Consider the following 12,635-nt stretch of genomic DNA (forward strand, 5'->3'; position numbering starts at 1 on the left):
GTGGCGTTAGTGGGCCAGTAGGGGGCGGTCTTCCCTCTGGTCCCAAAAAAAAAAAAACAATGCCCCAGTGCAGTGATGGGGACACTGTGCTGTAGGAGATGCCGTCCTTCAGATGAGACGTTTAACCAAGCTCCTGACTCACTGTGGTCATTAAAGATCCCATGGTACTTATCGCAAAGAGTAGGGGTCCCCCGGTGTCATTGCAAAATTCCCAACTTGGCTCCCTCCATCTGTAACTCGCTCGATGGTTCCTCCCTCCCCACCTCAAGCTGATGTGTGGTGAGCATTCTGATGCAAAATGGCTGCCGTGCATCACCCAGGTGACGCTACACATTGGCAGTGGTTGAGGCGAGTTTCTCCCCTTCAATGTGAAGCGCTTTGGGTGTCTAGATAAAGCGCTAAATAAAAAAATAAAAAGTAATCCATTACATCATTAAGTTCACACAGCTCAAAAGACACGTTTGAGCGTCTAGCGCCTATTTAAAAAAAAAAAAAAAAGCCTGCGTTTCCGCTTAACCCCTGTCCGCCCTTCCATCTCAGACCTTCCCAGTGGCATGGCCTCGCCATGAGCAAGTTCCACTTGAGTAACAGAAAAGGGTTCAAGGCTTACAGAAAGCTTATAAGACAGGCAAATTTCAGTCTGAAAACCTATTTAAAAGTGCCGCAAAGTATGGAGAACGAGTTTTCCAGGAGATGGTAGCGTATTTCTGTAGGACAAGCTCCCACAGGATTTTGTGCTTGTTCCAAATGGGGCTACACTTTTCTTGGAGTCAACCATTAAAAAAAAAACGAAAACAAAAAACCCCTCCATATAGGTTTAGTTAACACTGTTTACCCCTTAGTTAACACTGTTTACCCAGGAGAGGCGAGGGTAGTGATGGGAGCAGAGTAGAAGCTGGCCATGTATCCAAAACTTATGTTCTACTGAGGTTAAAAACACATTGGTCACACACGTACATACATTACTGAGAATGCAAGTGTGTTCAATAGGACACATTCAAGATATCAAATAAATTATTGTCCGTGGCATTGGAGCGGTTTGGCTCATCTCACTTGAAACACACCCAGTCCCCACTGAGAGCTGGGTGGCACTGGAGATGTGCAAAGTCTTTCGGTCATGTCAACGTTAGAACTCATCGTGTCGCGCGAGGGCCTCTCCGAAGTCAGTTGCCTGGCTGCCCACAAATAGGTCGTACTTCTCCACAATTTCCATCTTAGTTAGACGGCCGTCCTAGCAGAGAAGGGAGACAAGGTTTGAATTTATACCAGAATAAAAACTCAGAACAAAACAAATCCACATTCACGTGCAGAATAGGCAGCTACACCGAGTAAAAATACACACACAAACCAGGGCTCGAGACTAACGGTGTCCCGTCGTCCTGGGGACGAAAGAAAATGTGTTTGGGGTGGAAAGGGATCTTCCCTGGGATGCTTCTGGGACAAAAGGGGTTTTACATATGATTATTTTTTAACTATCGCTTAGCAAATGACAAACTGAACCGAAGACTGACTACAAGGGGGCAAATCCTCTTAGCTACCATCACTGGCTGCTACTCAGCACAAGACCTGAAATGCACCTGTGGTACTGGTCAAACTAGCCCCTCAGCCACAAACGGCTTGTTGCCAGGACCTTGCGACTAGTTAAACAGAGCACAGATCGAGCACCAAGAGGGCGCTGCATCGCCCCGATCGAACACGAGTAGGCCCATGAACCCCGAGTCCAAGGACAAATTCAAATGTATATATTTTCTGATTAGTCATTGGATTCAAACAGTTTAGCCAACTGCTTGCTACTAGCTAGCTAACTTTAGCCAGGTGCTCTAATTAATAGCAGATGGGTCACGGGTGGTGAAATAATGCATTAATGAGGAAAATATTAATTATGTTCTCTAAAATGTGAGCGTAGCAGAAGTACGCTGCCCCACCACACACACACACACACACACACACACACGAGTTAATTTCACTCTCAGACAGTTAAGATTTCTCTCGTGACATCTAGAGCAGGTGGTATCCTGGACACACGGTGAATTAAACACTCAATATATGTAGGCTAATAGTTCAATTTGTAGTAGCTCTTCAAACAAAGTTGAATCAGTTCATCTGGACACAGCATTTGAGCGAAACGTTTCATCACACACCTAAGCGACCTCTTCAGTCTAAACTGACTGCAGGTATCTCCACCCTTAAACCAGAGTTCCTTGGGAGGAACTCTGGTTTGAACGGGGAGTCAGAGGCCATCTACGTGAAGAGGGAACGACCATCAAGAATTCTTGATTGACTGATTCTGGGCTGATTCTGTTCCGAGACGGTGGTGAAAAAAGTTAATCTGGAGCCCTGTTACATGTTAACATTACATGTTACATGTAACAGGGAGGTTGTTAACGTTAATGCAACATGTTACATTAACATTACATGTTAACTTCCCAATCCCTCGCAACATAAAAGATGGATATTTTCCATTAATGAGAAGATCTGTAAAAACGTGTAGATATGTAACAATCGGAAATAATTCAAAACCTCAAAAAGGACCAACTCTTTGCAAACAAATGCACACACTTACTTTGTCTTCATCTGACTCGTAGACCAGATGCTTTGCCTCAGCCTCTGCATGGTCATAGTGGCTGGGCAGAATCCAATCTCTGGTTTCGTCTTTGTCCATCTTCCCATCTTTGTTTTTGTCTCTGAATTCTGTGAACTGCTCCCTCTCGGTCTTCACCCACTCAGGTTCGGTGGGATCCCCCTCCTGGTTGTACATATCACCTACAGAGACAAGACAGGAATAGGTTGTGATGACGATGACAACGTGCTATCCCATTAGTGATGGCTTTACATAATATCAGGCAGGCACGCATCACGTTTGTTTTCCAAACTAATACTACGCCGCATAAAAAAACCTCATTCTTTATCATTTGGCTCTTCTTTTACTACTGCATGTTCTCTGTCAACCCTGATCTGCTACCACCAACAACCCAAAAATCTGTGGGAACCACCGATGGTGATGCCAAGCACACGAGATGATACAGCTGCAGGTCTTCTAAAGAGGGCAGCTACCTGGGGAAATTCTCAGACGATGCCACACTTTTCTCTTCTTCAGGGCTCGGAGTCAGATCACGGTTGTACCCTACATGCCTTTGTTGATTGGTGTGATGAGAACTTCCCTGACTTTAATGTGTCAAAAACTAAGGAACTTATGATTGATTTTAGGAAGAACAGTGATAAACACAGAGCTAGCACTATACATGGCGAGGATGTTGTAATTGTTGACACTTATAAGTACTCGGGAACTGTGTTCAACTCCCAACTCAAGTTCGATGTGAACACAGATTTAATTGTCAGGTGTGGGCAACAAAGAATTCACTTACTGCGGAAGCTGAATTCCTTTAATGTCTGTAACACCATCTTATGTATTTTCTACCAGTAATTTATTGAAATTCTTTTAACTTTTTCCTCTATTTGTTGGTTTAACGGGTTGACTGTGAAGGACAGGAACAGCCTAAACAATATGGTTAAAGTCTGCTCCAAGATAATCGGAGTCCAGCAGAGACTTGTGCTCCCTCTGGGAGAAACGTGTGGCCCAGAAAGCAAAAGGAATTATTAGCCAATCTGACCACGTCCTGTCTAGTGAATTCACTGTAATGCCCTCAGGCCGGCGCTATAAAGCGCCCCCCTAGGAAAACGAATCGCTATTCTAGGTCCTTCATTCCTTCTGCTATCAGGCTGTTAAATGCCAAGATTAGTCATTTTAAATAAATGCTTTATATTGTTTTAAACCACAACAGTTGGTTTATACCTTGTCTGTTATTTGTATGGCTTGTGGGCCTGTATGTTCACTGACTGTAGTGGTGGAATGTAACGTGCGATGCATCTTAGAATGCTTCATCTATTTATTCTATTCTTGTAACATGTGAATTTTTATCCTCCGCCTGGTCCTCGTGTGAGTCTGCATGCAAGGCCACACGAGGGTGACAGTGTGCATCTCTTGCCCATGTACTGATCTGTCCATTGTCTCTGACATACTGAGGATTGCCACTTGTCTGTGAGTTTGTGTATGGTCTGGGCAGATTGTGGAACTGAACTGCCCTTCTGGGATGAATAAAGTTGTCTGAATCTGATATACGTACTGTTCTGGTATAACTCACCTATGTATTCATCCAGGTCGATTAAACCATCTCCATTCTTATCGATGTCTTCCATAGTTTCCTACAGGACGGGAAGAGAGTGGAGGGAAATGAGGGGGCATAGACAAGATAAAGAAGTCAGGGACAATTTTCAGTACCTAATCAGGTGTGTTTGTGCCCATCACTCACCAGCACTACAATGTCTTTCATGTGGTCATACTCCTCGGGGTGAAGGAATGCTGTGAACTCTTCCTTGTTGGCTTTCATGTCTGAGTCCAGGTCAGCCATTTTGAACCTCCTTTCATCACGGGCCATCATCTGTCTATAGCTGAAGCCATCTTCAGGGTCAGGGTCATCTGCAGGTCAGAGGTCACAACATTGTAGGGTATGTGTGTGCATGTGTTGCCAATTACAATTAACGTCAATGCTTCTTGCGTGTGTACTGATTTACAAGGAACACAGTTTATCAAATGTGGGAAAACTGTCAACATCCATACCAAGAATGTATCCGTATGTGGCATTTTTATACTCCTCCCAGGACACCATTCCATCCCCATTCAGGTCATGACCTTTCCACTGCCGGTCCACGTCATCATAGATCCATTTCTTCTGAGCATGCTTAATCCACGTCTTCATTTCCTCCACAGTCACATAACCATCTTTATCCTCATCTATACGTTCTACCAACATACTGTAGGGAAAAGGAGAGAAAACCTGCTTGGTAAACTCTAAAATATACAGTTTTAACTTTCTAAATTTGGAAAAACATACACCAAGTTTTTTTTTCATTATCCAAATGCTCTGGTGTGTGTGCATAACATAAGCTCCACTGAGCTCAGAGGAAAACCTATGATGATAAAGAATAAAGAGCAAATAGGTATTTAGTGATAATATGAAATAAAGCTGAAAATCTACAAACAAAATGTTACTTACTATGGTTAAAGTAATATTTTCTAAAATGATGGCTATTGACATTTGCTTGTGGTTTACAAATAAGTAATGTTCCAGAAAAATTTGTGAAGACCATCTAGGTAACATCTTGCTGACAAATGCATTACCCCAGCCTCTCCTTGCTCTCCTCTGGAGTGAGCTGGTCGAAGGTCTTCGCCTCATCTTGTCCCAGGAAGGCTTCGTGATCATAATCAAAGTTCTCCGAGTCATCGTGGTCTCGGTTACTGAGTGGTTCATCATGGTGAACCCGGTCCTTCTTCTCAGTGGGTTTACTGGTTGCATAGACAGCGCAGAGTGCAAAGCACATGATAAGAGGTCGCAGCTCCATCTTTTGTAGGCATAAAAACCGTCTATGGTAGAGCAGAGAAAGTGTTCTACAATCATTACTAAAGCATCGAGTTCATTTGAAAATATAACCTACCTGATCTACATGAATTGATGGACAATTCTACAAGTAAAAAAATATGAATTGTCCTCCAGAAAATTATTTTTGGAAAGAAAAGGTTATTCTACTTTCATCTTGTTAACATTTAAGTTTCAAAGTAAAAAAAAGAAAAGAAAAAAAAAAGAAGCCAGGTACAGTGGAAACGACATCGACAAGGTTTTTTTTAACCTTACTGAGTTTTGACTTGTGTATACGCAGACAAACTTTTCTACATCATAAAAAATTTGTTTTATGTTATATACAATGATGCCTAACAAAAAAAAATCATTAGCATACCAATTTCTTTGCCAATATTAGCTGTTTTGTCATTGCCACAAATCATTCCCAACACAAATTCATATAAAAAGTCTTAATACAATTATATCAAAATTTTCCACCCACGTCATTCTACCTCACATATTTATAATACAGTATAATTAATCTTTTATAATAAAAACAACAACATGGTGGTTTAAGGGGTTTCAGTTTTCAGGAACTCAACAGTGGGTGATTCTTTCAGCGGACTGGTCTGATGAATAATGTTTATAAATGCTATTCATATATCCAAGATTTGAACGTTTGTAACACTCAAGAGGCTCATTAATTAGTGTTACACTAAACCCATTCCTTCAACCAAATCTATATTAGGAGCACAGCATTTCATGTGAAATTACTCGGTTTACTCCCTGCTCCATCAAATGAATATCTGCGTGGCGATCCCCTCGTCACATTTTCTTATTATATATCTTATGAAACCAGATAATTTTTTGGTAACACTTTAGTATGGGGAACATATACACCATTAATTAGGTGCGTATTAGCATGCAATTAGCAACATATTGGCTCTTCATTGGTCTTTATTAAGCACTTATTAATGCCGTATTCTGCGTGGCCTTATTATACAACCAGTAAGCCATTAACTATGAGTTTTCCCTCTATAACCTCAGAATTATTGCTTATTAGTAGTACCATCTCAATATGCTTCGCTTAGTATGGCCTTTATAAGGTGGTAGTACCACAAGAGTTATTCTCCCTTACTAACACGTAATGGTCTGTTCTTACATAACAACACACAAAACTACAAGTGTTCATAGTGTTAAATGACTCTAAATTAAGTTTTTGTTACTTAGCATATGTTCCCCATACTAAAGTGGCATCTTGATCATTACTAATTCACTAGTAATTACGTTTTTTTACTTAGAATATGTTCCCCATACTAAAGTGTTACCAAATTTTTTTTAACATTTTTACAGGATGATGCTGGTCACGTGGCTCGGGTCCTGGACTGTTCCGGTGGCGCGTGGACACTGCTTGGCATCCTGCGCATCATATTCTTCACACATTGTATAAGTCCATTATAACTGTGCTTATCCTCTTTCAATGTTGTTTTGTATAAATTGTGTAAACACAACATGCATTGCACGTCGTCCATCTTGGGGGGAGAGGTCCCTCCTCTGGTGCTCTCCCTGAGGTCTCTTCCTATTTTTTCTCCCTGTTAGAGGGTTTTTTTTAGGGAGTTGTTCCTCATCCGATGAGAGGGTCTAAGGACAGGATGTTGTGCTGCTGTTAAGCCCACTGAGGCACATTTGTGATATTGGGCTACACAAATGAAATTGACTTGACTTGTCCAAACTGTACTTAAACAAATGTGCACGTTCTGTCCGCCGCAATTGTGGCGGGTTTGGGGCGGTGGAGATACCGGCGGTCACTTCAGCATCGGTACCGACTAGAAGTGGGTTTAAACGACCAGTAGACCCCGGGGGGGGGGGGATGAGCCACGTTTCGGTAACACACACACACACACACACACACACACAGTTCCTCATCATATTTTGCGTTACCAGTCAAACCCAAGGTGAATACAGCTACTACGCTAGCTTAGCGGTACAGTTAGCCGGCAATCGCCGTTTCGCAGTTTTAGTCCCGGCGAACGAACACACGACACAAATCAGAAAATTGCCCACAACGCGCAGTTTCACACAGCGTAAGAAACAACACAACCGTGACATTTTAACTGCCAAACTTGACGCAGTCGAGGGGGAAACTTACCGTTTTGTTCGAGAGGGCTTCGGTTTTAATTTAGGCCCGCCCCCGGAAACACGCCCATGCGCTTCCCGCGCCTTAAACGTTAGCGAGCCAATCGGATTTCGAGGAAGCGAGTGCGATGTCGCCCTTTCATTGGTCCCACTTGAGGGCGACGTCGGTTATTGGATTGGTCAAGAATCGCCACGTCCTCAGTGTCAACAAACTCTTAACTCATTCATAAAAGTCCTGGAGCAAATCTGCAGTAGCCGAGCGGGTGGATGTGACTTTTCCTAGCTTAGCATTACCCCCCCCCAAAAATTACTTTTTGTTTTGAAAAGGGACAAAAACACGATACTGTGGTACAAAAGTCATTTAATTCATTTAAAGGTTTGTTCAAAGTAAAACAGATATTGCCTCTGACAAAAACAAAATAACTTACATGAAAAAAGTGTTAAAGGCAAGTCCTGCTTCCAAAACATCAAAATTCCAAATGTTTAGTTTTCTTGGATAACTCGTGCTAAAACTGTGCTAGTATTAATAATTCTAATTGGTATAAACCGATTTAATGTTAAGCAGATTCATGAAATCACCCCTGTCCCTGTCAAGAGTGAAAGTGATGAACAGAAACCTCACTCCTCACAGCTTCATCAAAGCCAAACAGGTAGAGCCTTCAGACTGCCCCCAAACATAGAGGCTGGGCCGCCAGAAGAAGCATCACCGCCTGCAAATATCCACTCGATGCCATTGCGATGCAAACGTCTAATCGGAACAGTTACCCGGGATAGGAAGACTACAACTCCTTACAATGACCTGAAGAGAAACCATAAAATGAAAATAAAAATGTGATTGTCCAACACTTCAATCACAATGCCTAGCTTTGTCCAACATTTTTGGCCAAATAACCGTGTTTGAATAAAACATCTTAACAAATAGTCTACAAAGATGAATTTTTATCACAAATGCACTCACAATCGAGGATATTTTGCAGAAAAAGACCAACACGAGATTCACACCTGGAAAGAATTGTATTAACGAGCCACAGTGAATGCGCATGCGCATTACACTAAAATCCAATTCCGCAAATGGGAATCTGACTGGGCCCTGTGATGGCTTTGTGGCCTGTCCAGGGCGTCTCCCTGCCTGCCACCCAATGACTGCTAGGATAGGCTCCCGCATCCCCACGACCCTGACAGCAGGATAAGCGGTTCGGATAATGGATGGATTCATGAAATACCTTCACTTTTCTACTGACTTTGCATCATTCATCCACCGTACTACTCTTAATCCCTTTTCACAAGGAGTATTGGTTGAGGAAAAGTTGTAAACCGCGGATAAAATTAGACATTTTTTAAGTAAAGACCCCAAAGAAATGGGGTTGGTATAAGGCTGGCACAATGTCATAGCTACTTCCTCACCTACCCAGATCCATATCATGTGGCTCTGAAAGAATTGGGATTAAGTGTTAGTGTAAATTCATGCCTTCCATCCAGGTGTAGGTGTTGCTTTGTCTATTGAATATGTGGCATTCATATTTAACCTTCAGATTGGCGACAGGCATGGGCGCAAGTCCATGAAGACTGGGATGGATCCAGTGCTTTACCTGTACCCCCATCAACAGGGCTATTGATTGTGTCAGGAAGGGCATCTGACCTAAAATTTTGCCAAATAAGTATGCAGCTTGACAAGGCCATACCGAATTGGGCGAGGCTCAGGTTAACAACGGTCACCATTGGTGCTGTACCCTCACAGGGTACCGATGTAAACAATAAAATCAACTGTGGCAACCCCTGAAAGACAGGGAACAAGCTGAAAGAAGAAGATATTTAACCTTACGAATCAGGTAGAATGGAGGCAAGGAATTTTTCTGAACAGGGCCCCTGCCCATATAACACTTCTTCTTAGCTGCCTCTAAGTCCTCCAGAGACTAATAATGTTCCTCACAAGGCATGTTTGCATAGCCTTCATTTCTCAGCCCACTGTCATTTCTTCCGCATCTCCTTGTTGATCTTCACTGGTTGTCTGTTCTCTTGTCTCTCCCTGACGGTTGACATCGTTTGGGTCTGGACTGGAGTGAGATGTGTCTTTTTGTCCAGCAGTACCACTGCCACCTGAAAATGCATCATAAAAGGCACTTGTAAATACTTGAACATGGTATTTTAAATTGAAAATCCAATTGTGGGTCACGCTTGACGTAAACAACAAACTACAGTCAAGCTGCTTGTACAAGACAAAAACAAGAGGGAGTGAACGTGTGTGCAAGTATGAGTTATAGCAACGGTGACAGATTTTGTGTCAAGCAGGCTGTGGCCATTGTATCCGACCTGTGTTTGTTTCCTCTTCTTTCTTATCAGTGAGAAAGGTGCGCTGCATCATTAGTTTTTTCACAGTATGACACTTGTACTTGAGGTCGGGACAAGCTGTTTCTCCTGTAGACACACACAGACAGAAAGATTCATAAAAGAGTCCCCGATAGCCATTTTGAAACTAAATGGAAAAAATATGAAGCAGAAACTTACCACTTGGTGGACTTTCCTCAAAAAGCACACAAGTGCCCAGAGCGTCTGTTAAGAGGGCAGAGGATAAACCGATATTTAGCTGCTGCTGAAAATGTAATTTTTACACACCTCAACTGACTTAATATGCTGTTTGAAATCACTTCATTGTACGCACTGGATCATATTTTACAGGCAGTAATTTAGCCTGTTGATAATTAAAAATGAGGGTTAAATAAGCTTAAATACCCTATAGTGATAGCAGGTATGATGAACATGGCTGTTCATGGGGAAGGAAGAGCGAGACTCAATCAATCAATCAAGCTGCATTTTATATAGTGCTTTTCTAGCTGCAACAATCACTCAAAGCAATTCAAAATTAATTCACACACGATTTAAGATTTTGTGAGAAAATACAGGATTAAATGCAAGCAGTGATGTCGTTTTATTTATGCAAGTTAGAAATGGGAATGCCCTGAAGAACCCATGAACCATAAACTTCACCATAAAGCACCCTAAACGTCACCTCTCTGTGAAAGGTGTTTGTCGAGCTTACCGAGGAGACACTCGTACCTGGTGTAGTTACCCTCAATGACCAGTTGGTGTCCTCACATTCACATTGAGAAATAACTATTTTCTATTTCAGTCAAAACGCTTTCATTAGCAAGAACACCCAGTGAGTTAAGTGTAATGCCTTCTCTATCAGTATTTTACACGTCGCTTATCGCGCAAACCTGCATATTGGTTTGTTCGTACTGAAATGCTTTGAGTTCACGGTCTCGCGTGTCTGTACATACCCTGTGGAGGTTGAGAAAGTGCCATTTCATTATTCTAAACCAGTGTTTCTCAACCCAGTCCTCAAGGACCCCCTATCCTGCAGATTTTCAATGCAACCCTGCATAGGTAGCCCTGCTTGTACTTACTCAACCAAGGACCTCATAGCACTTAATTATGCAAGGTGTGCAAACTCTGACATTCATTGCTGATTGGTTGAATAACTACAAACAGGTACCTATTCAGGGTTGCAAAGAAAATCTGCAGGACAGGGGCTCCTTGAGGACAGGGTTGAGAAACAACTGTTCTAAACCCTTTCCTCCCCAGCTGCCACGTGGATGGCTTGTTCATACCTTCATACTCCCCCACAAATACGTACGGTCCAACTTGCATCATCGGCTTTTCACTGTCAATTTCCTGCAAAACGAAAGGATGGGTTAACCGAATCAGATCACCGTGGAGACAAACACTGGCGCCACGACCGCTTCGTCCCGTCCCGCCTCTACACCGCTTACACCCTTTCTCCATTTCGTAATCGCTTCACACACATGGCAAAACAAACCCCACGTCGACACAACGCCCGTCAGTGGTAACCGTGGAAACAGTCAGCCACGCTTCACGCGTCCCACTCTTAAAAAGGTCCGTGTGGAAACAAGCACCGCGTAACAATACTACTGTTACAAAAACCCATGGACAGCGTTGCTAGCCATGGACAGCGTTGCTAGCCATGGACAGCGCTGTTAGCCATGGACAGCGCTATAAGCCATGGACAGCGTTGCTAGCCATGGACAGCATTACTAGCCATGGACAGCTCCGGTAGCCATGGACAGCGTTGCTAGCCATGGACAGTGTTGCTAGCCATGGACAGCGCTGTTAGCCATGGACAGCACTGTTAGCCATGGACAGCACTGCTAGCCATGGACAGCGTCGCTAGCCATGTACAGCGTCGCTAGCCATGGACAGCGTCGTTAGCCATGGACAGCGTTGCTAGCCATGGACAGCGTTGCTAGCCATGGACAGCGCTGCTAGCCATGTACAGCGTCGCTAGCCATGTACAGCGTCGCTAGCCATGGACAGCGTCGTTAGCCATGGACAGCGTCGCTAGCCATGGACAGCGTTGCTAGCCATGGACAGCGCTGCTAGCCATGTACAGCGTTGCTAGCCATGGACAGCGCCGTTAGTCATGGACAGCGTTGCTAGCCACGGACAGCGCTATAAGCCATGGACAGCATTGCTAGCCATGGGCGGCGTTGTTAGCCATGGGCGGCATTGCTAGCCACGGACAGCGTTGTTAGCCACGGACAGCATTGCTAGCCCATCTTTTATAATTTCGGGGCCATAAAGACGGAAACTCACCAGTATTTTGCACGTGCCCCGGCAGCTGGACAGAAACTCGTTGTTTATTACGCCGGAGAGCTCCGCCACCACCAGCTGCTCCTAAACACACACGCCCAAGTTAGCATCCCCCGTATTAAAAGCAGGCGAGATCGAGCGGGCACGTCCGGCTAACGCCTGTTAGCTTTTCTTACCTCCTCCTCCCATTCGTCCTCCATACTGCGGTCCGTGCAGATGACGAGGGGCGGCGAAGCGATTCGGGACGTCGGTTAATGCCGCAAACGAAATGGCCGGTCACGCGGCTCTTCCGCTGGCTAGCGCAACTTCCGCCGACGCGCGGCGCGCGAGAAGCACGTGGCCTTTATCAGTTACACACCATCGCCTCCCTGGGGCGCTATTGGTCAGTTTTGCTTGGGCGTATTTCAGCTGAGCTCACTCATTAAGATCTCGAAATACACGAAATACTGCAGAATATCCATCCATCTCTCTATCTATCCATCCATCCATCCATCT

The 12,635-nt window shown here is 43.8% G+C and overlaps 2 protein-coding genes across 3 annotated transcripts; both read right to left on the minus strand.

Moving 5' to 3' along the window:
* Positions 1–802: 802 nt before the first annotated feature.
* On the minus strand, positions 803–7,581 carry calub (calumenin b). Its single transcript, XM_056281156.1, has 7 exons — positions 7,546–7,581; positions 5,180–5,422; positions 4,619–4,812; positions 4,311–4,477; positions 4,143–4,203; positions 2,564–2,763; positions 803–1,231 (listed from the first exon to the last, which is right to left on the minus strand). Exons 2-7 carry the CDS (start codon positions 5,398–5,400, stop codon positions 1,127–1,129), a joined length of 948 nt encoding a protein of 315 aa, XP_056137131.1. The 5' UTR covers positions 5,401–5,422; positions 7,546–7,581; the 3' UTR covers positions 803–1,126.
* A 301-nt stretch (positions 7,582–7,882) lies between these two features.
* gtf3c6 (general transcription factor IIIC, polypeptide 6, alpha) lies at positions 7,883–12,414 on the minus strand. Of its 2 annotated transcripts, XM_056281160.1 has the most exons (7): positions 12,317–12,414; positions 12,144–12,224; positions 11,141–11,204; positions 10,038–10,082; positions 9,843–9,947; positions 9,463–9,629; positions 7,883–8,331 (listed from the first exon to the last, which is right to left on the minus strand). In XM_056281160.1, the coding sequence occupies exons 1-6, from the start codon at positions 12,338–12,340 to the stop codon at positions 9,490–9,492; spliced, it is 459 nt and encodes a 152-aa protein (XP_056137135.1). In that variant the 5' UTR covers positions 12,341–12,414; the 3' UTR covers positions 7,883–8,331; positions 9,463–9,489. The 2 variants fall into 2 exon arrangements, with proteins under 2 accessions (XP_056137135.1, XP_056137134.1); XM_056281159.1 differs by lacking the exon at positions 7,883–8,331 and having other exon boundaries at positions 8,468–9,629.
* Between the last annotated feature and the right edge of the window lie 221 nt (positions 12,415–12,635).

This window comes from Lampris incognitus, chromosome 6 (assembly GCF_029633865.1).
Source record: "Lampris incognitus isolate fLamInc1 chromosome 6, fLamInc1.hap2, whole genome shotgun sequence".
In the NCBI taxonomy this organism is placed as follows: domain Eukaryota; kingdom Metazoa; phylum Chordata; class Actinopteri; order Lampriformes; family Lampridae; genus Lampris; species Lampris incognitus.

Coding starts and splice junctions, on each gene's coding strand:
- calub (XM_056281156.1), bottom strand. CDS start 5,400: ATGGAGCTGCGACCTCTTATCATGTGCTTTGCACTCTGCGCTGTCTAT. Junction 4,478..4,618: donor CACATACGGATACATTCTTG/GTATGGATGTTG, acceptor TCTGACCTGCAG/ATGACCCTGACCCTGAAGAT. Junction 2,764..4,142: donor CGACCTGGATGAATACATAG/GTGAGTTATACC, acceptor TTGTCTCTGTAG/GTGATATGTACAACCAGGAG.
- gtf3c6 (XM_056281160.1), bottom strand. CDS start 12,340: ATGGAGGACGAATGGGAGGAGGAG. Junction 12,225..12,316: donor AGGACGAATGGGAGGAGGAG/GTAAGAAAAGCT, acceptor GTGTGTGTTTAG/GAGCAGCTGGTGGTGGCGGA. Junction 9,630..9,842: donor AGAAGAGGAAACAAACACAG/GTCGGATACAAT, acceptor ATGCATTTTCAG/GTGGCAGTGGTACTGCTGGA.